The following is a 27,403-nucleotide window of genomic DNA, read 5'->3' on the forward strand; positions in this document are numbered from 1 at the left end:
CTTGGCGACTTCCTAATAGCAACAGGGGTCCTTATTTGTGTCCTGGGGGCTGTGCCCCCGGGCTCTCCATGCAGTTCCAGAGACCCAGTACCCGAATATTTAAATCACTATGGCGTTAAACACGTTTTAATATCTGATAGGGCCAGTTTCTGCGCATTGCACATTTTTTTTTCCTTTGAGGAACATGTTTGGGCCCGCGGCAGGGGGCGGGGTCGCGCCTCCGCCTCGGCTCTGGTTCCAGCAGAGCCTCAGCGACACAGAGATGGAAATCCCGAGGCTGCTGCTGGCTCGCCGGACGGCGCAGGGCGGCGGCGGCGGCGGCGGCGGCGGCGGCGGCCCCGCGGGCGGCAGCGGCGGGGTCCACCGAGGCCCCGACTCGCCGGCTTGTCAGGCCCCGGCGCGCCGCCTCCTCCTGCTCCGGGGGGCCCAAGATGGCGCGCCCGGGCCGCGGAGCGACGAGGCCCATAGGGCCTCGCGGGGCCCCGGCCCGAGCCCAAGCCCGAGCCCGCTGGCGCCCAGGCCGGATCTTGCGATCGGCGGCGGCGGCGGCGGCGGCGGCGGTGGCGGCGGCGGCGGCGGCGGCGGCGGCGGCGGCGGCGGCGGCGGCGACGACTTCTTCCTGTTGCTGCTCGACCCGGTGGGTGGCGACGTGGAAAGCGCGGGCGCGGAGCAGGCCGGAGGGCCGGTGCGGAGGGAGGAGGCCGAGGCGGGCCTGGGGCCCGAGCGGGGCGGGAGCGGCGCGCAGCCCGCCAGCCGCCCCGCGCTGGTCCCCCGCCGGCTGGCGGCAGTGGCGGCGGCCTCGGCGCCCGTGTCGGTGCCCGTGCCGGCGCCGGTGCCGGTGCCGGTGCCCGTGCCCGTGTCGGTGCCGGTGTCGGGTCCCGTGCCGGGCCTGAGCCCCGCGCCTGGCCCCGCGGCGGCCTTCGCGGGCACCATCACCATCCACAACCAGGACCTGCTGCTGCGCTTCGAGAATGGAGTCCTGACCCTGACCACGCCCCCGCTGCCCGCCTGGGAGCCCGGGGTCGCGCCTTTCCCGCAGCCGCAGCCCGGGGGTCCGGCCGCCCCGCCGCCGGCCGGCTTCCCGCAAGCTGCCGCCGCGCAGCTGGGAGACTGCCCCGAGTTGCCGCCCGACCTCCTGCTGGCGGAGCCGGCCGAGCCCGCGCCCGCGCCGGCGCCTGAGGAGGAGGCCGAGGGCCCGGCGGCGGCCGCCCAGAGCCCCCGCGGACCGCTGGTGCCCGGCCACCCGGGCGTGGTGCTGTACCTGTGCCCCGAGGCGCAGTGCGGGCAGACGTTCGCCAAGAAGCACCAGCTGAAGGTGCACCTGCTGACGCACAGCAGCAGCCAGGGCCAGCGGCCCTTCAAATGCCCCCTGGGCGGCTGCGGCTGGACCTTCACCACGTCCTACAAGCTCAAGAGGCACCTGCAGTCACACGACAAGCTGCGGCCCTTCGGCTGCCCCGCCGAGGGCTGTGGCAAGAGCTTCACCACCGTGTACAACCTCAAGGCACACATGAAGGGCCACGAGCAGGAGAACTCGTTCAAGTGCGAGGTGTGCGAGGAGAGCTTCCCCACGCAGGCCAAGCTCAGCACCCACCAGCGCAGCCACTTCGAGCCCGAGAGGCCCTACCAGTGTGCCTTCTCGGGCTGCAAGAAGACCTTCATTACCGTCAGCGCCCTGTTCTCCCACAACCGCGCCCATTTCAGGGAACAGGAACTCTTCGCCTGCTCCTTCCCGGGCTGCAGCAAGCAGTATGACAAGGCTTGCCGCCTCAAGATCCACCTGCGCAGCCACACGGGTGAGAGGCCCTTCCTCTGCGACTTCGACGGCTGCGGCTGGAACTTCACCAGCATGTCCAAGCTCCTGCGGCACAAGAGGAAGCACGAGGACGACCGCAGGTTCACCTGCCCCGTGGAGGGCTGCGGCAAGTCCTTTACCAGGGCCGAGCACCTCAAAGGCCACAGCATCACCCACCTGGGCACGAAGCCCTTCGTGTGCCCCGTGGAAGGCTGCTGTGCTAGGTTCTCTGCCCGGAGCAGCCTCTACATCCACTCCAAGAAGCACCTGCAGGATGTGGACACTTGGAAGAGCCGCTGCCCGGTGTCCACCTGTAACAAACTCTTCACCTCCAAGCACAGCATGAAGACCCACATGGCCAAGAGGCACAACCTGGGCCAGGATCTCTTGGCGCAGCTGGAGGCGGCCAATTCCCTCACGCCCAGCAGCGAACTGACCAGCCAGGGCCACAGTGATCTCAGTGGCCCCGAGATAGTGTCTCTCTTCTCCGACGTGCCTGGCGCTGGCTCTGCCGCTGTGCTGGACACGGCCTTGGTCAATTCGGGAATCCTGACCATCGATGTGGCTTCCGTGAGCTCCACTCTGGCGGGGAGCCTCCCCGCCAGCAGTCCGGATGCCCTGGGGCCCGCTGTGGATGCCCGCGCCCTGAGGCCCGCCAGCGACCTGCCCCAGAGTCTGGACACCTCGCTCTTCTTCGGAACCACGGCCTCTGGCTTTCAGCAGAGCCCCCTGGATCTGGATGATGTCTCCAGTGGCAGCGTGGGGCCCTTGGGCTCCCTGGGCTGTCTGGCCATGAAAAACGCAAGCGCAGAGCCCCAGGCTCTGACGCCCAGCAGCAAGTTGACCGTGGACACGGAAGCTCTCACTCCTTCCAGCACCCTCTGTGAAAACAGCGTCTCCGAACTCCTGACTCCAGCCAAAGCCGACTGGCATGTCCATCCTGACTCGGACTTCTTTGCACAGGAGGAAGACAGCCAGTTTGGCTTCTCCAACCCAACAGGAAACCATGGCTGTCACAAAGAAACAGATCTTATCACAGCGACGGGCAGCTCCTTTTTGGTATGAACCGACTCTGTTCCTTCTCCGCCACGCCATGCCACCGGGCTTGCTTTTATTACGCTCGAATTTGAGGGGCCTCTGGACTGAATGCTTCCGGCCGTGGGATCGTTTCTCACTGCTTTGAGAGACAGCCCCTCCCTCCCTGGACTGCAAGTGTGGAGATTTTCATTCTGATCTTGAGTGGAACTGACAAGTTCTGTGACCCTGAGTGAGTCACTTGACTTCTCTGAGCCTTAATGTCCTTATTTATAAGAGGAGGTGGTTTGATTGGGTTGCTCTTTGGTCTTTTCACCTCTTTATTTTACTGCTTTTATGATCATTGTGTATAAATTTATTGTATTTTATAATGAGTAATCATTGCCTATGCTTCTAATGTAATGAAAAGTGTTTTCATTACTTTGAATATTGAATGAGCAGAGTTAGAGGAATTATACCTTTAAATAATTTGATGAAATTTTTATAGTGCCAACTGTTATATCCATGAGTGGAGTACCAATAAGCTCAAAAATGTTTCTTTTTAATCTTTTATGAGGATATCTCTTTTCCGAATTGGGGGGGGGGGGGGTCCTGTATTGTTGTGAAAAATGCCCAGCTAATGAAGTATTGCCTCTGTGTTTTTAAATATGTGGCCTTAAAGTAATTATGTAGTAAGCCTTAGTTCCCTAGTTTTAAAAACAATTTTACAAATGTAAAGTTTTCCAATGCATATTGGTAGACTTGCTTTTCTTTCCTTATAATTGGTATTGAAGGGAAACTCTGTTTTGGTGTGCTTTTGTGACCAATGTTACTTTTCTTGTGCTTTTAATTCCTTCCTCTAAGGGGAGAAATTCACATTATATGAAGTCATAATTTTGTAGACAGTAAAGTTTTATAAGTGCTAAGAAGAAAGGAAGGGGATTATTCCTTGTTTTTTTTTTTCATGTAACATTGCCCACATTTCCATGTGATTTGCTTGTGTTCACACTCAAAGTCATCTCTGGCCCTGTGTGTATAGTCTACTGTTCCAAGAAAATCTGGGAATTGACCAGTGGGAAATTTTCTCCCTTCTGCCCTAGAGAGATCACTGCTGGCCTCCTGTGAAATGAGAGACTTTGTTTGCATTTTGCCTAGATTGTATCTTCCCTTACATGAATAATGAATTTTCCAGATTATGTAGAACTTTCATACTTAGCATATCTGATAATCACAGTCTTTTAAGGTAGTTATAGCAGAGTCAATACTATTATTGATTTTAAAATTGATATGACAAATGGATTTTAGTACATACATGTGTGTTGTATGTGTATGTGGTATGTGCATGTGTGTATATATGTATTATATATGTAATATATATATATATATATATATATACCAAAATAAGGAGGATATATTTCTACCTCTCCCATTCTACCCTTGTGGATTTCATGTTCAGTTTGTTTATAGTCATTGCTCTATTCCACCTTAATCAATAAATGTTCTTCTGCCTGTTCTGCTTCCTTTCTACCTTGCCTTGTATATGTATATTGCCTTGTATATGTATACCAATCCTTCCCATGCATCTACGTTATTTATTTTTAAATTAGGTCTCTTTTGTATTCAATGTTGGTCAGTTGTTTTGCTCATGGTCCATTTTCAGCCACAGTATTTACTGCAAGTCTCTGTGTGCACTGAGAATTTATTTTCTAGATTCAGATGATGTTTATATATGAATCTGATGTTATTTGTGATATTTTATATAATGTTTTAAGAAGTACTACTTTTCTAAACTTTTTACCATGTAGTTCTGCTATCAAGTACTATTAGTTGTTTTGAAACACGCAAATGGAGTACTGTTTACACGTGAATACTTGAGAGCAACAATTATCATGGTACTGTGACAGTGCACTTTATAATTTACCACTTTTGATTGCATCTGTACTATCTTTATAATTCCTAAATTGGGTATACTTATTCTGTGAAAGAGTAAAAACATTACATAAATTTGTAATTTAAAGAAATAAAATTTTATTGTGTCCTGGCATTGAAGAGCTCTTGTTCAGCACTTTGGAAGGATTTTAAGACTGTTTTAGAAATGCATTTTCATTAGTAAAACAAATTGTATTCTCTTAGATTATTCTGCTTTTCTTATAGAAAAGAATGTGTAAGCCTAAAGTCTATGCACACGGGTCATAGGCATCTATTAAGATATGTAACCATAAAGATATTTAAAAATGCTGTCAGTCTGTTTTTAATCTTTCAGAATACTTTCCTCCCATAAAACAGTCATAAACTTTACTTTTGCTTATAGTTTGTGTAATTTTCAGAGGATACATTTTATTTTCCTTAAAGATAAAAATCTTGTAATTGTCTTTAAGATTTCTCTTTCTATTGGTTCTGTCATAAATTTGTGATTTTTCAAACCATGGGACCTGATTTAGTTTGATCTCATTTGCCTTTTGTGCCTCTTCAGTTTTGATTTATTACTTTCCAATTGAAAACACAATAATAAAATGTGTTGTAGTTTAGTTAGGCTTTTCCTTGATTTCAAATAAAATAATAATTAACACCCCACATGGGAATATTCATAATTGTTCAGTAATTATAAATATTAAACAGATCCACTTGGTGATTTTTATGGTACTAAAGATCTAATTTTGATGTAGCTCATTCAAAATGTGTGATAATTGAAATGCAAAACAACCAAATTTTATGTATATATTATTTTTGAAAAATAACTTTGCTTATTAGTTTTTCTTAAAGCAAATTTTGTGGATTGCTGTGGTTGTGCATGCCCATAATTCTACCACTCTGGAGGCACTGGAGGGGGAGGCAGTTTGAGGCTAAACTGGATTATTGTCAAGACCTTATTTTTAAAAACCCACAAAATAATACAAATAGGAAAAAACACAAAATGTGCACTCTGTGGGTTAGAGAAAGTTGTGTAACATGAAACATTGTATAAAAAGTAAAGCACTATCTAAAAATAAATTTTCAGATATTTTGTAACATCTTTTAAGCTAGGGACCCTATTGTATATTTCAAGTTAATTTACTAATTATGTGTAGAATACAAGGTAGAGAGCACTAGGGATATAGAAAGTGAAAATCTGAACAGTTTATTTTAGAGAAGGCACCAACATTCATGTATTAGCACTTCACAGCTAAACAATGCCATCAAACATCAAACATTTTCAGACCTCTAATGAATGTTTTGGAGGAGGGAAGGGGCAAGAGTTTTAGATATATAGACAAATTTAAAAGTAGAATTGACTATATAACAGCTTGAAAAAAATCTAACTCAAATGCAAAGCATAGTGTTAGGGTTAGACTATAGAACTATGAAGATAGATCATAGTAGATAATACCTCATTTTAGACACAGTTAATCATCAATGGAGATATTTGAGAAGGGGAATAAAATATGAATATATATAAAGATTAATATAGGGCTTCTTACCTATTGTTGTCTGTTACTAGCTGACATTGGAGGTAAATGATGGCATGAGAACTCAGTTACAGGTATGATATCCTTTGTTTTCTACATAAACAAGCATAGTTCCTTCCCTTAATTGTTATAATAGCTACTGATGGTGATATCTCAAAGAGAACAGACACCCAAAACCAGAAAATTAGCAGAATAGTCACTTAGTGATTACATTTTGTTTAATAATGAATTTTCTGTCCTGCACTGTAGACAGACAACAATTCCTCTCATTCTGTTTTTTGCTAACATTCATGGACATATGATGCTGCCTACAGATTTTTTTCTTTTTGTTTTTAGTGTTGGTCCTGGGGCTCCACTTGAGCGCCTGGGCACTGACCTTGAGCTTTTTTGCTCAAGGCTAGCAAACTATCACTAGAGTCACAAATATACTTCTGGCTTTTTTGTGGTTAATTGGAGATAAGAGTCTTCCTGCCTGGGCTGGTTTTGTACTGTGATCCTCAGATCCCAGCCTCTTTAGTAGCTAGGATTATAGGCATGATCCACCAACCCCAGGCTACAGAAAATACTTTAATTTAATATTTTAAAGTGGACAATGATTCTTAGGAGTGCCAATAGTTTGGATCTTTTAGAAGTACCTCTGTCATTGTCAGCTTATTAAAAAGCTGGCAGTTCTTGGGATCCCTTTCTGTGTGAGGCACTATAAGTCATAACACAAAGTATATAGCATTAATTCACTCAAAAATTTTGAGCACATATGTGATGATTTCTGCCTTTACATACATTATGATCTAGGCAAAAATCAACAAGCAATGGAAAATAATTTATAGTAAGTTCTAAATATATGTTAAAGTTAAACAGATCTAATTAGAATAGCAATTGTCATTCTCGTAGTATGAACTAAAAATTACAATGAGAAAAAATCCAATGCACAGATCATGAAATGCCATTTCAAAATGTTATGAGTTTAACATTCCCAGAAAAGGCTTTTAAGCCAAGATATAAAAATTAGGACAAACTGTCCTAAATTATAGTTTATACAGAATTGTGAGTGTTAATTTTAATTATAGCAAAAATAATTTGGGAAATAAGCTGTAAATTCTGCTTTAACTTATTTTAGATTCAAATATTACATGTTGCATGTGGAAGTGATTTTAATCATATGATATATTTATATGTTGTTTTCAAGTAGGAAACTCAAAGCATGAATAAATAATATTAAGCCTGCCTTTTTCTAAATCTAGTTTACTTTTTCTCAGATGCAAAAGCAAATTTTATTTTTCTGAAACACAAAACCCAATGTTTTCATTAGAAATTAAATCATTTATGTAAGAATACAAGATGAAGTATATCTAAACTTCATGTGATATTTGGAACTGAGAACTGGAGATTAATGTACAAAATCTTAAGATTTCACCATTTCAGATTCTGGCTATATTCTTAATAGCAAAACACATTTTGTAAAGGGAAAGAAAATACAAAATGAAACTCTTTTTAGTGATTGAAAACAGTAGATTTCCAAGATCCAAACAATCATATAAATAGTAGTATAAAACTAAAAGATGTCACCTTTCAGGCATTCTTACTTTGGAATAAAGGCAAGAAGTGATTATCTGTATCAGGATCTATTTCCTTTTCCTGTTTACACAAACAATGAGCGGATATAATTTCAATGTGAAGCTCCATTATGCTGCATGTGGAAGAAGGAAGATTGTCACATGTCTTGTTTGTGGGGAAATCAGCACAGAAAGCTGAAATGGAAATTCCACAGGCAATGACTCAGTGAATATAGCAGCAGTTCATCTCAGGCTAGGTCCAATTTTAGAATATGTGCTGCCAAACAGAGTGAGCAGTGTTGGCATTGGTTAATGCTAAACATAGCCACTTCGTATTTCCAATGAGATGTAACAGATTTCCCATTCAAGTCACCTTATGTTCTTTGTTGTGGAGCTAATTGTTATTTTGGTTAATTATAAATAATATCAATAGGAATTGGATCAGATGCTAATAAAAATGATAAGGCAATACATTTTTTAATTTGGCCTTACTTTCAAAATGTTATCTAAGTAAAACTTATTTTTCTATTTTTCATGTGAGGACTCACTTTTCCCATTGGTTATACTACTGTTATTGGTGTACTTAACAGTAGGGCTTGAGAATATTGTGTTTGTAATCACAAGTTTAGAAACTTGTATACTTTGAAAGAGAGAAAACTAGGCTATCTTTTTTTCTTAGATAACAAAAAAAGGCTTATGGAAGGGATAAATCACTGGAAAAAATAAATTCATTTTTCAAAATATAATTGTCCCCAGTCCCCAGTCCCCTTTAGAAGACTAGCTAGATCATTGAGTCTTAGTTGAAACTATAGAAATTTCACTGTCATGTATTTAATTTGGGCCATTGGATAGAACTTTTCACCTTTAAATACTTGTACTAAATTTACTGAATAGTAGATATTATGTATACTCTATATTATTTATTATTATTATAGCAGTACGATTTTTTTAGAATACTGAGGTTTGACCTTAGGGCCTGACACTTACAAGGGCTCTACCATGGTAGACACACCCCTAGCTCTAGTGAATATATTTTTAAAAAATAATTGATGGAATCATGTTTGGAAAGTGATTCTATTGTCCTTCACTATATATTCTCTTAGGGTAAAAATTATTTCAAGATAAAATGTTACCTATATATTTTAAAAATAGTTGAAGATTCTTTCCTAAAATGAAAATAAAAATAAAATTTGAAAGGAATTATTTTTTAAAAGTTAAAAAAAGTTCCCTCTACAGTGAAGATTTTGGTCTTGAACATATTATATGTATATATATGAATATATATATATATATATATATATATATATATATATATGTATACAGGTATTCGGTCAAATTTGCCTGGATAAAACATGGTAGAAACATTGAAATTTTGTACTGTTTTAAATGTTAGCAATAAAAATCAAATAAATGTTATTGCTACATTAGTCATCTGTCTCTAATACTATCTGGCCTTCTAAATTTTACAGACAGTAAAACATAGAGAGAAAAATAATCTGGTTTTAGGACTTGGCTATGAAATGCTGAAATTCTATCAAGTTGAATGCTTTGATTATTTTATATGAAGATAGTTGTTGTTTTAGAAACTATTTCCACTCCAAATATTCTTTAAAACTATCTTAAACTAAATGTGAATCTTGACTTTGTGCCATTGGAATTACTAATTGATTTAGTAACTTCTTTTCCTTTTTATGTTTTATTATTATCCAATAAGCATTCCAATAGCAGTTTATAGGCTATTATATATTTTAAAGGAGAACTCAAATTTATTATGCCAATGGTCCCAGAAGAGTTCCTACTCCAAATAGGCTATTATTTTTGAAGCTATATTTTGTATTTCAAACATTCCTTGGTTTAATTTTATGCCACCATATAATTTGCCCCATAAAACCTTTCTTATTTTAAAAAACATTGTTACTTTTTATAAATTTCAAAGAAATATAAAACATGTCACAAAACTACATAAACCATGAGGATACCTGTGCCTGAAATTTCACAATACGAATACAACTATGCTTGACGTTAGTGTCTCATACAGTAATCCTAGCTACTCAGGAGGCTAAGATCTGAGGACTGAGGTGGAAAGCCAGTGTAGGCAGGAAAGTCAGTGAGACTTTTTTTTTATTGTAAAGGTGATGTATAGTGCGGTTACAGTTACATATATAAGGCAATGAGTACATTTATTTTTTAACAGTGTTAACCCCTTCCTTAATTTCTCCTGCTATGAGACTCCTATCCAATCACCAGAAAATGGTAAGTGGAGCTGTAACTCAAAGTGGTAGAGCACTAGCCTTGAGCAAAAGAGCTCAAGGGTAGGGCACAGGCCCCAAGTTCATTGAGCAAAAGAGCTCAAGGACAGGGCACAGGCCCGAATTCCAAGCCCCACAACTGACAAAAAGCAAAAACAAAAACAGGAATACAACAATACAACTATGAAACTTTTACCTAGAGGAACTATCAGAACCTCAAAGGCCCTTCATGTTCTCTTTCTTGCACTTGAATCTTGAACTCAAAATAAATGGTCTTGACTTCTAAAATCATAGATTTTAACTTAATTAAGCTTCATTATTCTTAAGATAAAAATTGATAACATGAAACTTACTATTGTAAAGAATATGATTCAGTGGTTTTTACTACATTCACAAAGTGGTGGAATCATACACAAATATTCAATTTCAAAGCATTTTCATTACACTGAAAAGAAACCCCACAGCCATTCTCCCTTGCCCTCATCTCCTGGGAATCAGTTATTTCACCCTCTATCTACAGTATAGATTTTGCCTATACTGCAAATTTCATATGAATGGAATTATACTATATATGACCTTTTGTGTCTGTCTCTTCTTGTACATCCATGTGACAGCATGCTTGTATCATTATTCTTTTCATACTAAATTATATTTCATTGTATGGATATATATGGGGGTTGTATGAAGTATATATGAGGTGGTGTATGTACTGTGTGTATGGCCTATGTTTTATTTTTTACTGATTTATTAACAAACATTTCCACTCTTGGTTATTAGGAATAAGTCTATAAAATTTATATATTAAGTTCTTGTATGAATACCTTAAGACTCCAGATCAGTTTTGCTTCTATCTAAGTTATGGTAAGTATATATTCTTTTTGTGTTACTTTTTTTGCTCAGCATTTTGTTTGTGAGATTCATTCAGTTTATTTTTGAATGTATAATAGTTTGTTTATAATAATTTAACAGAGTTCTAATGTTATCTACCATAATTATTTTTAGTTCTATTTATAGGTATTCATATTGTTTTCCATTATTGACAAGAGTCAATTATGCATGGTAAATTTTCAACTATATCTCTTTCAGTGATGACATGAATGCATTTCTAGACTGTCAAATGCATATTGATATAATTTTTAAAATTATTGAGGTATAATGGCAAAGTTTTAAGGTGTACAATGTGATATTTTAATACACATAATGAAATTATTGTCACAATAAAGTGAATTAACATATTTAAAATGAGCTTTAAGATGAGCTTAAAAACAAGAAGCACAAAAATCCAAAAAATTGGGGCTGGGAAGGTGGCTCAATGGTAGAGTGCTTGTCTTGCATGTATGAGGCCCTGGCTTCGATTTCTCAATACCACATAAGCAGAAAAAGCCAGAAGTGTTGCTGTGGCTCAAGTGTAGAGTGCTAGCCTTGAGCTGAAGAGTGCAGGGACAGTGCCCAGGCCCAGAGTTCAGGCCCCACAACTGAAAAAAAAATCCAAAAAATTGTAAGATTCATATTTTATGTTGACTACATGTTGAAATAATAATATTTTTGATTTATTAGCTTTAAATAAGTCATGTCATTAAATTCTTTAAGTAATATCTTTTAATCAGCCAAGCACCAGTGGCTCATGCCTATAATTCTGACTACTTGGAAGTCTAAAACTGGGAGAATCGAGGTTTGAAGCTAGCCCACACAGAAATGTTTGCAAGAACCCTTCTCACTGGAAAGCTGGATGTGGTGTGCATGCCTGTTATTCAAGATATGACAGGGAACCTAATGTGAGCAGATTGTTCCTAGGTATGTGTGTTGGTAGAAGGAGAGACAATATAAATAAGGTAGAAGGCCTGGCTCAAGTCCCTGTATTTAAACCTGACTTTTCTAAATGGCTGCTGGCATTCATCTCATTCCAGTATCCTCACATTTTTATCTAATTAAACCTAAGAAATTCATCTAAATATCATCAGCTTAAGTACAGAGTCTCATCTATATCGTTTAGCCTTGTGGATCTTCATAGATTTAATTGGTATTGACTGTAAAAGAAAAAATATACCTCAAAAATATTTCTGCTAACAACACCTTTTCTGTCTTTAATTTCTGCTGAGATGATACTGAGTCCGCACCTTTGTGCTTCTGAGAGGTTTTTAGTCCAGTTGAGAATCATGACACATGCCCTGCATCTTCTGAAAGAGCCCATTGTGCAACTGACTACACTGATAGTTTTTTTTTGGGGGGGGGGTCCAGTGGTGGGGTCTGAACTCTGGGCCTGGGCACTGTCCCTGCGCTCTTCAGCTCAAGGCTAGCACTCTACACTTGAGCTACAGTGCCACTTCCGGCTTTTTTACTTTTTCTGCTTATATGGTGCTGAGGAATCGAACCCAGGACTCATGCATGCAAGGCAAGTGCTCTGCCACTGAGCCATCTTCCCAGCCCTGATAGTTTTATCTTTTGAATGTTTCAGCCATTTTTTTCTATACTGTACTTTTGGAAATGATCTCTTAATTATATTGCATTTTACCATGTGGAAAGGCTAAGACCTTTCAAAATTAGCCCCAGCTTCTTAGTGTTGACAGGTTCTACACTTAATCAAACTCTTGCCAGGCTCCTCTGAGCCATCTTCTCAGCTAGACCTCAACATTGGCCTATATTGACTTTACTCTAACATAATTTCATACACTTCAAACTCCATCATTAGGATGACCTTAAACCCACCTCAACATGACTGTATTAAAAAGCTAAGGCTACCAAAACAATGCACTGTTGCTAGTCAAAATTTTATTTTTAGAGCCCCATGTAAATTGAGGTTCCAGTAGCATAGAGTCTACCCTCATTTTGGAAATGAAGGTAAGCTAGACATTCATATAATAAATCCTACTGGGTCTCTTAGTTTAGAAAACACTTGAGGAAGAAACAGAGGTGGAGGGAAAAGGCAAGAGAGGAAGGAGAGGGAAAAGTGAAAGAGGGAAGACAGAAGATAGGGAGAAATAAGAAAGGAGAAGTAAGCAAGAGAGAGGGAAAGGAGGGAGGAAGAAGAGAGGGAAAGGGCAAGAGAAGTAAAATTAAAACACAAGCATACTAACACAGAACACAAGTTCCAACAAGACTGGAAATTCAGAAGGTACTAAAATAATTTGTACAATAAAAAATTAAAAGGGTGCTGATAGGCTTTTGTACTTTTACAGTGTAGGTTCTGAGTAAACTAACATTTGATGAAAAATGTATCAACTGGCAAGCCATGAAATTGCAGCTCACGTTACAATTATACCTGGGGAATCCTGCTAAATATTTTGTGTGTATGTGTCAGCCCTGGAGCTTGAACTCAGGGCCTGGGTACTGTCCTTTAGCTTCTTTTACTCAAGGCTCATGTTCTACCAACTGAACTCCAGCTCCACTTCCTGCTTTGTTGGTGATTGATTGGAGATAAGAGCATCGTGGACTGTCCTGCCTTGCTAGATTTGAACAACAGTCGTCATATCCTAGCCTCCAAATTTGCTTGGATTATGGCATGAACCACTGGTGCCCAGCTCCTACTGAACTTTTTTAAAATTTAATTTTATTGTCAAGGTGATGCACAGAGGCGTTACGGTTGTATGCATTAGGTAGTGAGTACATTACTTGTCGAATTTGTTACCCCCTCCCTCATTTTCTCCCACTTTCCTTCCCCCGCAATCTCCACCCCAAGTTGAACACTTCATTTCCAACATATTGACTTGTGAATATCGCTGTTGCATTAGTTCCCCCCTTGTCCTTTGTCTCACTATTTTTTGTTCCCCTTCCCTTCCCTAATTCAGATAAATGTATACACAATATCCAGAATAACAAAATCAAATACAGTGATGACAGAGGATAAACCAAAGGAAAAAAAAATAAAGAAAAAATCACATAGTACATTGAAAATAATAACAACAAAGGAAAACCTCTTATTTCCATGTCTTGGAGTTCTTTTCACTTACCATCATCTTATATGGTCATATGTATATAACTATTGAGCTAGTCTGCTCATCTGCTAGGACTATCTTAGACGTATACTAATTAATACAAATGAGGGAAACCATGGGATCTATGTTTATTTGGGTCTAGCTTACTTCAATTAATATTATTTTTTCCAAGTTTTTCCATTTCCTTGCAAATGGGGTAATGCCATTCTTTCTGATGGAAGCATAGATTTACGTTGTGTATATATACCATATTTTCTTGATCCATTCATCTACTGAGGGGCATCTGGGTTAGTTCCATACCTTAGCTATGGTAAATAATGCTTCAATAAACAGGGTGATGGCCGAGCGCAGGTGGCTCACGCCTGTAATCCTAGCTACTCAGGAGGCTGAGATCTGAGGATCACGGTTCAAAGCCAGCCAGGGAAGGAAAGTCCATGAGATTCTTATCTCCAATAAAACACTAGAAAACCAGAAGTGGCGCTGTGGCCCAAGCAGTAGAGTGCTAACCTTGAGCTGAAGGGCTGAGGGATAGGGCCCAAGCCCTGAGTTCAAGCCCCACAGCTGACAAAAATAAATGAATAAAATAAACATGGTTGCACTGGTAGCCTTAGTATGGCCTTGTTTGTGGTCATTTGGTAAATGCCCAGAAGTGGGATTTCTGGGTCATAAGGGAATTCTATGTTTAGTGTTCTGAGGAACCTTCATAGTGCTTTCCAGAGTGGTTGAATAAGGACCTATGGTCACCTAATTTTTGATAAGGGATCCAAAAAATAGATGGCCGAAAGGCAGACTCTTCAACAAATGGTGCTGGCAAAATTGGTTAAACATCTGTAGAAAACTGTTAGATCCTTATGTATCACCCTGCACCAGAATCGATTCCAAATGAATCAAAGACCTCAAGGCAAAAACAGATAACCTGAAAACATTACGGAAGGAATAAGAGAAGCACTAGGGTTCCTTGGCACCGGTCGAAATTTTCTTTCTTTTTTTTTTTTTTTTTTGCCGGTCGTGGACCTGAACTCCGGGCCTAGGCGCTGTCCCTCAGCTCTTCAGCTCAAGGTGAGCATTCTACCGCTTGAGCCACAGAGCCACTTCCGGCTTTTTCTGTTTATGTGGTGCTGAGGAATCGAACCCAGGGCCTCAGGCATGCAAGGCAAGCACTCTACCACTGAGCCACCTTCCCAGCCCCGAAATTTTCTTAATGAAGACTCAGAAACCCAACAAATCAAAGAAGGTTTGGACAAATGTACTTGCATTAAACTGCAGAGCTTCTGAATGGCAAAGGACATAGTAAGATCAGTAGAAAGCCCACAGATTGGGATAAGATCTTCACTAGCCATACAACAGACAAGGGTCTCATATCTAAAATATACTTAAAACTCAAAAAATTAAGTTTCCCACTGAACTTTTTAAATTAATTAATGTAATACTGATAATGAATAAACATACCTTATTTTAACTACACCAACTATAGGCTTGCCTAAGTTTCTGATGTGCATGGTTAGTATCCTTTGCCCTAAAGTATCCCAATTGTTGTCACAGATGTTCCCATTCAATGGAGTATTAAGTATTTGACACTTATCAATTGCCTTTGTCAAACAGGACTCTGAATTAAGTAAATAATAGGTCCCATTGTAAAGCAAACAAGCCTCAGGGATTGAAACTAACTAAATTAGTCTTATTTAGACTAGACATAATTTTCCCTAATATTTCTCTAATAACCAACTGTTGCCTGTTCTTTATTTTGCTGCTGTTTATTTTTTTGTGCTGGTCCTGAGGCTTTAACTCAGGATCTGGGCTTTGTCCTTGAGCTTTTTTTTCTTTTCTCAAAGCTAGCACTCTACCACTTGAGGCACAGCTTCACTTCCAGCTTTTTTGTTGGTTAATTGGCAATAATAGTCTCAAGGACTTTTTCTGCCTAGGCTGTCTTCAAACCATGATCATCAGACCTCAGCCTCCTGAGTAGCTAGGATTCCAAGTGTGAGCCACTGGCACCTAACTGATGTCTGTTCTTAAACTCAATGAATGGATTATGGTTCAGGATAGAGTTTTCACAGCCATAAATGTTGGGACCCACTCATATGCAGTATTACCAAAGTAATTGACATTATCCAGACATTATCCAATGTAAAAATACATTACAATTATACTTTTGGCTAATATAATGTACATGAATTACAACTTACAGAGATTTGATTTGTATGGTTGAAATAAGGGAGCAAAGTGAGAATAAACGTAAATAAATTCAATAAATAAGAATTAGGAGGGGGCTAGGAAGGTGGCTCAATGGTAGAGCACTTGCCTTGCATGCCTGAGGCCCTGGGTTTGATTCCTCAGCACCACATAAGCAAAAAGAAAAAAGCTGGAAGTAGCACTGTGGCTCAAGTGGTAGAGTGCTAGCCTTGAGCTGAAGAGCTGAGGGACAGCGCCCAGGCCCAGAGTTCAGGCCCACGACTGGACCCCACCCCACCCCCCCCAAAAGAATTAGGACATATGCTTTCTCTCTACAAAAATGAAGCCCGAGTTCTCTTTGTGTAGAAAAAAAAGAATTTTTCTTTGCTAAATCTTCTTTACTATAGTTCACTTTTGTATATTTAAGTTTTTTAACAGGAAGTGGAGGAGTTGGAGTTCAGGCTGTTGGCAATATTTTTTCTTGTTGCTATGAGTTCCATAAGAGCATGTGCCAGTATAAACATGTTTTCCATGTGATGAAACTACTGTTCATAGATCAACTAGACATTTGGTCATTCACTAAGTAAAAGAGTAGTCCACAAGAGCTGGGTGCCAGTGGCTCATGCATATAATCCTGGTTACTCAGGAGGCTAAGATTTGCAGATCATGGTTCAAAGCCAGTCTGGGCAGGAAAATCCAGGAGACTCTTAAATTAACCACCAAAAGGTTGAAGTGAAGCTGTGTCTCAAGTGATAGAGCACTAGCCTTGAGCAAAAATGCTTAGAGACAGCACCTAGGCATGAGTTCAAGCCCCAGGACTGGTAGAACCTCTCCTCCTCCTGTAAAACAAACAAAAACAACAAAACAAAACAAAACAAAAAAGAGTATTCCATGAAAGGCAACTGCATCTAAGCTCCTTCCTTCTCTTGAAAGAGCAAGGTCAGTAGCCATAATGGTATTTAGAGCCTCAATTTTTATGGGGACACATGAAATATGGTACTGGCCTACACGAAGCATATATTCTTTTGTTAGGGTTTAATTTTTGTTTAAAGGTATTTTGAGGTAGACTAGGTCATCCTATGGATGCAGCCTTGTCCTATTAGAAACTGTGTTAGTGTTTGTTCAAGTCTTCATAGAACAATGTTGAGGCTTTAGTTGAGAAATTTACTGCATGAATTTTGTTTTCCTGCTCTAATAATTTACCATAAACTTTAGCTCTTAAGCAGTGTACACTTTTTTCTAGAAATGTAGCACCTTATTTCATCATCATATTACCTTCTGCCTCTGTCTCCTTTTTATAAGAACAGTTGTGATAGTATTATTTATTATATTATATGCAATAAATATGTATTGCAATCCAGGTGCAGATGGCTCACACCTGTAATCCTAGATACTCAGGAGGCTGAGATCTGAGGATCATGTTCAAAGCCAGCCCAGGCAGGAAAGTCTGTGAGATTCTTATCTCCAATTAACCACCAGAAAACTGAAAGTGGTGCTGTGGCTCAAGTGGTAGAGTGCTCACCTTGAGCTGAAGAGCTCAGGGACAGCACCCAGGCCCAGAGTTCAAGCCCCACAAAGGACAACAAATATGTATTGCATTATATATGCCATATGTGTTATATATTTTATTTAAGATCCATCTGGGTAATCTAGGAAATTTTTCTCCTCTTAAGACACTGAATCTGTTCTGCAAAGTCTTTTTTGACAGATAAATCAGAATTCATGGGCTTTAAGCATTAAACCCAAGTATCTTTCAAGGATTATTATTTAGTCTAAGATATGTCACCTGAGGAATATTTAGTATATATTGTGTTAACTAGCAGCATGAAACCTGGTAGGTCAACTCCTATAGTATGGATTACCCAGTTTTATTACTGTCAGTTGTGTGGCTTGAACTCAGGCTGGGCGCTGTCCCTGAGCATTTTCATTCAAGGCTAGCACTCTACCACTTTAAGCCACAGCTCCACTTCTGGTTTTCTGGTGGTTTATTGGAGATAAAATCTCACAGACTTTCATGCCCCAGCTGGCTTCAACCGGCAATCCTCAGATCCCAGCCTCCTAAGTAGCTTGGGATTACAGGTGTGAGCCACCAGTTCCCGGCTTCAGTTTTATTATTCTTAAAGGTCAAAATTTGGGGAATGGTCAACTCAAATGATGAGTTGAAGTACACTAAGCATGAGAACAAAAAGTTTACTTAAATCCAAATGAAGATAATTACTCAGGGAGATGAATCTTAGCTTTCTAGAATTAGTGTTTCCAAAATACCATCCAGGGTTTCATATTCAACCAAACCAAACTAAACAACAAAAAAAGTTACAATAAACTGGATGCCAAATTTTCATTTGTTGACAAGCATTGATTGGTGTCCAATCACTTATACAATCCAGGTAAGGATTGTGATTAAAAGGAAAAGGCCTTTGATATATTCATTTGTTATTTGTATGGATTCAAGAAGTTTGAAGAAACTGTCTATGTTAGGTCAGAATGACCTAAGTGACTGTAGTTTCATGTCTCTTGTTTTTCCTGTCGTTTCATGTCTCATGATTTTCCTGACTAGAGAATTCTGTGACTTCATTTTGTGTGTGTAACATTTTAAATTAATTTCTCCTTTCTTTGTAAGGACTTTTCTGGAAAGTAATGATTGACTGAAGGCTTTCAAGGTTTAGCTGCTGAAGACTCATGTTGCAAACAAGGCTCATTCCTAGGTAGTCATGCCCAAAATAGAAAAGAAAGTGAAGGTCATATTTATGAGGCAGGGGCTGAATCACATACAGCAACATGGGATCTCAGGAGTTCATGGGACTTCAGTTATGCTAGTACAGTAAATTTATGAAACATATAATCACTGGGTCATCATTTTGAAGCTTCAGTTTTCCCTATTGTTCTCACACATGGAGAGAGACAAAATATAATAAATGCTTACAAAGCAAAAATATAAGACAAATTAAGATACTTAGCCTTGCTAAACCCTGGAATCCATTTCTGAAAAGGACACACTCCTGAGGGTAACCAGCTGAAGACATCAAAAACCTTGAATTTTGGGCTGGGAAGGTGGCTCAGGATTAGCCTTGAGCTGAAGAACTGAGGGACAGCCTCCAGGCCCAGAAATCAGGCCCTATTACTGACAAAACAAAACAAAACAAAACCCTTGAATTTTGTTGTTTTTTTGGTGATTCACAAGTATTATCTTTATTTTATTTTTATACGTTTTTATTGTGAAAATACTGTACAGAAGGTTTACAGTTACATGAGCAAGGTAATGAGTGCATTTCTTTTCAAGCATTGTTGCCTCTTCCTTTGTTTTTCCCCTACCATCCCTTTCCTCCCCCCTCCACAACTACCCCCCCTGCCTAAATTGTAAAGTTCGTTTTTCAACATAGTGTCTTGTACATCTCATTGTAACAGTGGGTCAACCTGTATCCCTATTTAAACATTTTGTTTTTTCCCTTCCCCTCCCCAAATTATACCGACATCAAATACAGGGAAAACCTTGAATTTGATTCAGGTTATAGAGCTAGAAAAGATGGAGTGACCTTTAGAGATTTGGCAAACTCAAGTAAGTTTTTAGCTTAACTTACTGATAATTATTCAGTTACAGTGAGCAGTATGGACGCTAGCACAACCTAACACTGTGGAAGGCTAGTATACTAAAGCTATGCAGTTATCAAGAGCTATTCGATTTCAAGAGTCAAGAGAACTTAATTGGTCCATGACAGCAAATCTGGCAAGTCTATTAATGACTTTGAAAAATATTCTAGTCATATTTTGATTCTAGACAAGGCCAATTTTGAACCATGATCCCTATACTCTTCAGGTTCTTGCCTAATTGTTAGGGTTACCTCTTCTAGGCAAGTCACTTTCCTGAGAATTCAAACAATGGTTATACTCACATTTAGAAAGGCTTTCATCTGGACTGTCTTGTATTATTGATAAGGCTTTTGTGAGACTATGACATTGAAGAGAGCATTGGGCAACTGTGAAAGCTTAGTTATATATTATAAAAGACAAAAGGAGCTGGGAAGGTGGCTCAGTGGTAGAGTGCTTTCCGTGCATGCATGAGGCCCTGGGTTCAATTCCTTATACCACATAAGCAGAGAAAGCTGGAAGTGGCACTGTGGCCCAAGTGGTAGAAGAGCTGAGGGACAGCACCCAGGCCTAAAGTTCAAGCCCCATGACTGGCCAAAAATAAATAAATAAATAAAAGACAAAGGTGAATGAATGCAATATTGATACTCACTAGACATTATGTTAGAAATAAACTTTACAATTTGGAGAGGAGATGGATGAGGGGAGTGGGGAAAAGTGAGGGAGGGGGTACTCAATATCTTACTTATGTAACAGTAACCTCTATGTACATCACCTTTGCATAAAGTTGAAAAAGACATTGTTGAGGATGACACTGGTGGCACACTTCTGTAATCCTAGCTCCTTAGGAGGCAGAGATCTGAGGATCAGAATGCCAAGCCAACTCAAGCAGAAAAAAATCCATGAGACACTTACCTCCAACTAACCACCAAGAAACCAGAAGTGGACTTGTGGCTCAAATGGTAGAGTACCAGCCTTGACTGAAAAAGCTAAGGGACAGAGCCCATGCCCAGAGTTCAAGTCCCAGTGTCAGCACCAAAAACTAACTAAATAAACGAATAACTAAATAACATATTCTTTTACATGCTACGAGCTCATACATTTATCAGCTCAGGGATGAGTTTGAATCCACATGTGAAGATAATGAAAGGGATCACATAATTGACTATATCTAGGGTTAAAGTTTAAAGACATAATTGTTGGTAAAAATGTTGTTAATATTTTGAAACAAGAGATTGTTGTTTTGGATAACCCATGAAATATGAGTTAGTTTTGGCAGTTTTGCAGATGAGCAGGAACACAACATGGGGCCCCTGATCAAAGCCAGAACTCTGATAATTAAAATATATAGGTATGAGAGGTTGGATATCTATTGTGTATAGCAGGTCTTTATAAATATTTTGTGGACTTAGGAATTGAATAAATATTGGCAAGATTACCTAGGCAGGCAAGGTTTTGCCAGTCTGATTGATCATTGTTCATTTTTTTCCTAAAATTTTCGTAAATCCACAAGAACATATACTTTGTTTTTGTGTGTAGGCTGGTCCTGGGGCTTGAACTCAGGGCCTGGGAGCTGTCTCTGAGCTTTTGCTCTCAAGGCTAGCCCTCTACCATTTGAGGCACAACACCACTTCCTCCCTTTTCTGAGGAGTTTATTGGAGGCAAGAGTCTTGAAACTTTCCTGCTGGGGCTGGCTATGAACCATGCTTCTCATGTCTAAGCCTCCTGAGTAACTAGGCTTATAGACGTGAGCCACCAGCACCCGACTAAGAACTTTTATCTGTGAATATAGGACAGCAACTACTGAGGGGGAGGAGGTTAATTCAGAAGCATGCTATGTCGTAACACTGGGGTATTAGGTGAATTTAAGAAAGACTATTTAGAAATGTTTCTTTACAGGTTATATAAAAGGGATGGAGCAAGGAAACAGTGATAGACAAAAAAAAGCAAATTATTATCTTCCATCTTCAAAGGACTGTGAGGAAGGATAGTAACATATCCAACAGTCTTTGAGGTTCCCTGCAGATTTTAAGGATTGTGACATGTGAATGATCATGGTTATTTCTCCCAAGAATGGGTGGATGAAATCCATATCTGAGACTTCAAGATTTTAAAAATGTGGTGTTAGAGGCATGGTTTGGCTGATAGAGCACCAGACAATGAGCATAAGGAAGTGTCAGATAGAGTTTGAATCTCAGTCTCAGACAAAAAGAGATTGAAAAAATGAAAGAGTAAGAATAAAAGAATGAAAAATAAATTTTTATGAGCTAAGGGAATGAAGAGGCTTATAGATAATCAAAACAGTTCACAAGCACCCAAATTTTCAAAAGACCCAAGAGAAATATTCCCTAATCTAGAATTGAAAGTAAAAACAATTCTCATCAGTATGAGCTGGCCACATAGGATTTTTTCTGTTTTTCCCCTGATCCTAACATATAGAACAGAATTTCAAGTCAATTTTAGTTCCAAGTTTCTAGTGAGTATGGAGTTTCACTCCAGAAGAAGTACCTTCTAAAAATGAGAAATGTAAATTCAAGCCTTGAATTTTTGCTTCGCATAGTTTAGTTCATATATTAGGAGTGTCTGCAAATAAGGTTAGGGAGAGTCAATATCATTTCATTTTCAATAAACCAAATCTTCAAGGCAAAATCCATAATCTTTAGCATTTTCATTTCTGCGGATCTCATTGTTAAAGGAAGCTTTATTTAACTATGATTTTTTTCAAGAAGGTTAGTAAGATTTTGACAATAGTGAAGAATATTTTCCTTATAGAGAACTGGCATATATGTTCTTTGCTCTAGGTACCTGAGCCTTCCTGTTATTGTTAAAGGCAGAGCATTGGTGTTTTCTCTTCTTTTTTTTCTTTTTTAATGGTAATGAGAGTTTTTTTTTTAATTTTGCTTTCCCCCTCTGTCTTCTGTTGCTGTTTTTTTTTTTTTTTTATTTCTGCACCTTTGGCCTTTTGTTAATTGAGAAAATACCATACAGAGGGGTTACATTAATGGGCAAGGTAATGAGTACATTTCTTATCAAGCATTGTTGCCTCCTCCTTTGTTTCCCCTTAACATCCCTTCCCATCTCCTTCAACCGCCCCCATCCCCGCACCAAAGTTGTAAAGTTCATTTTTTGACATAACATCCTGTACATCTCATTGTTGTAATGGGTCCACCTGTATCCCTATTTAAACAATTTGTTTTTTCCCTTCCCCTCTCCAAATTATACCAACATCAAATACAATGAAAACAGGGTTTATACCGTGGGGGAGGGACATACAAAGCAACAAAGAAATAATCTTATAAATATGTTAGAAACAATAGCAAGAAAGAAAAAAAATTGAGTGCTTATCTTGGGATACATTTCGCCTTTCATCAACTTATCTGACCTTTTCTGTTTGTCTCAGACATATACTAGTTATTGCAAATAAGGGAAGCCATGGGAGCATTGGTGTTTTCTGAATGGAGCAGAATAAAGACTGAGTAAAACTAGTGGAAAAGACTGGCCTAGAAAGGCTAAAAACTGTTGTCAGTTGGATCTTTATTGTTCCAGATGTACATTTCAGAAATCCAGAGGACTGAAGATAAACATAATGGACATACTGGAAAATTAGTCATACATTACAAATTGACCAAATATGTTACCTGGTCACTGTGGAGTTCAGAAGGAACTCCCTCAGAGGAAACAGACTTTCCTATTAGGATTATTTTCTACCATTTTGGTTGTGGCTCTGAAGCAAAAAATATGCTATCTAATGAAAAAATATATAGATCATTACTAAAACATATTTTTTATCTCTGAGGTAGCAGCAGCTAGACAATGTCCAATTGCTATATTTGAAAACATTTCTGGGACAAAGGGAAGTGTTCTTGGATGTATTAGGTGGTTTTACAGGGTTATGTTTAAGAGAGAGACAGACAGTAAAGCTGAAGTTCACATTTTGATCTATTGTGCATGCTTTCCAATAATGTTGGTTTTCCCTGGCTATTATTTTGCTGGGGCTCCAATGAGCCAACTCATGAGCATGTTGTAAGAAGGGTAAATAAATTTGATGGGTGTGGTGCCTCTAACTGGTAATACTAGGCACTTGGGAGGTGAAAAACAGGGAATTGTGATTCAAGGCCAGCCTGGTCAATACAAACAAGTTAAAAAATTATAGATTGATGACAGCTACAACTTCCATATGTCTCCACCGACCAGAAACAAAACATGTATTTGTATTTGATTTCAAGGAAAGTCAGGCAGACAAGTAAGCAAGCTAAGGGATGGTGCTATCAAAATCTAGTCAAACAGTGTCTAGAAGAAATAAACAATAGCTGGCGCAGGTGGCTTATGTGTGTAATCCTAGTTACTCAGGAGGCTGAGATCTGAGGATTGCGGTTCAAAGCCAGCCTAGGCAGGAAAGTCCATGAGATTCTTATCTCCAATAAACCTCTAGAAAAACAGAAGTGGCACTGTGGATCAAGTGGTAGAGCACTCGCCTTGAGCTGAAGAGCTCAGGAACAGTGCCCAGGCCCAGAGTTCAAGCCCCATGACTGACAAAAAAAAAAAAAAAAAAAAGAAAGAAAGAAAAAATTACTGTTCTTTAAATCTCTAAAAGAATTAGAAAGAAAAAATAAAACTTGCTTGGATGGAGCCTGAAACTATCCCATGGAAACAGTGTCATTTTCCTTCCTTTAACCATTATATAGGCCTCCAAAACTTCACAAGTTAATAATCGGATCCAAAGACAAGATAAAGTGGCTGAAATATCACATAAAGAATTAGAAAGTCTATTTTAAAAATGTTCAGTGACATCAAAGAGTATTCAAATAATCAGATAGATGAAGTTAGAAAATCAATTCAAGAGCTAGACAAGAAATTCAGCAAAGAAATGGAAATTGTAGGGGGGAAATCGGCAGAAATATTAGACATTGAAAGCTCAATACATCAAAACAAAAAACACAGGTAATTGTATTTTCAGCAGACAAGACCATACAGAAGCAAGAATATGAGATAAGGGGTATGACTGAATTGTTGATCATTTTGGTATAAAGTATAGCTAGACTACAGTGGGATTCAATGAACTAATCTCCTATAGATAAAGCATAATGGTATCAGACAACAATATAATATATAACATGAGAGAAAATATTTAATGAAGAGTTAGATAAACAATTATTTGAAACCTCCAACTGGAAATAGGAAGATGACCAAAAGCTCACAGTATGACTGAATATCATCTGACATGTCTTTTATATGATGTCTTTGATATATCTCACCAATGAGAAATGTTAAATTTCTGGACAATTCTTTGCCTAGTGGCTAATGAAAGATGTATATCAGTGATGGTTTCCAAGGGGATCAGTGAAAATGCAGTTTTTAAATTTTTTTTTCAACATCAATAATCCTCTCTCTTTGGAAACAATTTTTTGTGCCATTTGTGGGTCTTGAACTTGGGATCTAGGCACTGTCCCTGGAGCGTTTTTGCTTATGGCTAGTGCTCTACCACTTGAACCACAACCTGACTTTTAGCTTTTAGGTGGTTACTTCAAGATAAGAGTCTCATAGACTTTCCTGCCCAGGATGGCTTTGAATTGCAATGCTTATTTTCTAGGATTAAAGGTATTAGACAACAAGACAAGAAAATCTATGAGGCTCTTATCTCCAAACAGCTAGCAAAAAGCCAGAAGTGGAACTGTAGCTCAAGTGGTAGAGAGTCAGCCTTAAGCAAAAGTACTAGGGAACAGTGCCCTAGCCTAGAGTTCAAGGGCTAGAGATATTTTTGTAGCACTTCTCAGTTCTCTGATCTTGTCTTGAAAAGGTTTTAAGACACAAATATTTTACTTATTGTCAGCTTTAACTGATGTCTCCTGAAATCCTAAGCAAGCTGCTTCATTTTGAGGTGTCTGTCACTTATTTCAGTATTTTATCATTGGATGGTGCCAAGTCTAAATTCATTAGGAGTCTTCTGTTGACATACTGTCATTGTTACAGCATATTAAAATTAAAAATAGCCAGGTACCAGTTGTTTGTGCCTGTAATCCTAGCTAATCCGAAAGGTAAGATCAGAAGATTGCGATTCAAGCCAGCTGGGACAGAAGAGTCCATGCAGTTTTCATCTCCAATTAGCCAGTACAAAGCCTGAAGTGGAGCTGTGGCTCAAATGGTAGAATGCCAGCTTTGAGCAAAGTGCTAAGAGATCAGAGCCCAGGCCCTGAGTTCAAGCCCAAGCACTGGCCCCAAAATAAATAATTGTATGGACATAATTAAGATACCAAACTTTCAAATAATAGGTTTGAAGAAAGATATTTAGATATGGGCTTAGAAAATCTATTCAATGAATTACTACCAGAAATGTTCTCAGATATTAGAAAAGATATGGTTACCAAGTACAAAATGAATCTCAAACAGGTATGACCAGAAAAGAAACTCTCCATGACATGGAGAAGTTTATGGTTAAACTTTCAAAGGCAAATTCAGGCCGGGGCCCTGAGTTAGAGGCCCACAACCAACAAAACAGAACAACAAAAAAAGGGAGAAGAAAGAAAAGAAATGAAGGGAAATGAAACAGTCTATATAAGTGCAAACAAAATATCACAGAAGATAGTGAAAGGACTGCTACTCAGAAAGTGGTAGAAAAATAAACATAATTGTGAGAATATTGGAAAGAATAATCCTCAGTTGAAGAGGACACAACCAAATGAGAATTATTTTTTGAGAATAATTTTTTGTAATAAACCATCAAAAGTCTAAGACAAACAAGAGAGAAAAGAACATAGAATATTCAAAGTAACCAGGAGAAAAAAATAAAATGACAAGAATCCAACACGTGGGATTACAAAAGATTAAAAATTCTCTACAGCAAAGGAAATATTAGATGAGAAATAAATTAAGAAACTTCTGAACATGCTGGACCTTGGTGGCTCATGCATTTATAATCCTAGTGACTCAGGTGGCTGAAATCTGAGGATCCCAGTTTGAAGCCAGCCATGGTAGAAAAAGTTCATGAGACTCCTGTCACCAATAAACCACTAAAGAGCTGGAAGTGGAACTGTGGCTCAAGCTGTAGAATGCTAGCTTCAAAACCTCAGGGAGAACACCCAGGCTCAGAGTTCCCAGGACTGGCAAAAATAGTCTCTACACAATAAACAACAAAATGAGAAACAACCCACAGAAATGGAAGAAATTGCCTTTTATTTATCAGATAAAGACAAATATTATATATTGTCTCTTATATGTAGTAGCTAGATATTTTTAAAGACATAAATGCAATAAGAGGTTCTTGGAGGAAGAGCAGTGATTAGACAAAGTTCACAAAACAAGATGATAAGTGTGTGTGAATATGATCACAGTACATAGTATACAAGTATGAGAGTGCCAAAATTAAACCCATTATTATTTTTTTCTGTGCTGGCCCTAGGACTTGAACTCAGGTCCTGGGCACAATCCCTAAGCCTTTTCACTCAAGGCTGGTGCTCTACCACTCTAGTCACAGCTCCACATCTGGCTTTTCGCTGGTTAACTGGAGATAAGAGACACACACTTTTTGTCTGGGCTGTCTTAAAATCGAAATCCTCAGATCTCACCTTCCTGAGTAGCTAGGATTACAGGTGTGATCCACTAGAACCTGACCAACTCCATTATTTTTATAAGTAATTTTACAAATCGAGTCTTCTCATTT

General features: G+C 39.4%; 1 protein-coding gene across 1 annotated transcript; it reads left to right on the plus strand.

Moving 5' to 3' along the window:
- Positions 1-262: 262 nt before the first annotated feature.
- On the plus strand, positions 263-5,337 carry LOC122128296 (zinc finger X-linked protein ZXDB-like). Its single transcript, XM_042702540.1, has one exon. The coding sequence runs from the start codon at positions 263-265 to the stop codon at positions 2,858-2,860; it is 2,598 nt and encodes an 865-aa protein (XP_042558474.1). The 3' UTR covers positions 2,861-5,337.
- The last annotated feature ends 22,066 nt before the right edge of the window (positions 5,338-27,403 follow it).

The sequence above is a fragment of the Dipodomys spectabilis genome, unplaced genomic scaffold, assembly GCF_019054845.1.
Source record: "Dipodomys spectabilis isolate Male_0828 unplaced genomic scaffold, ASM1905484v1 ptg000328l, whole genome shotgun sequence".
NCBI lineage: Eukaryota > Metazoa > Chordata > Mammalia > Rodentia > Heteromyidae > Dipodomys > Dipodomys spectabilis.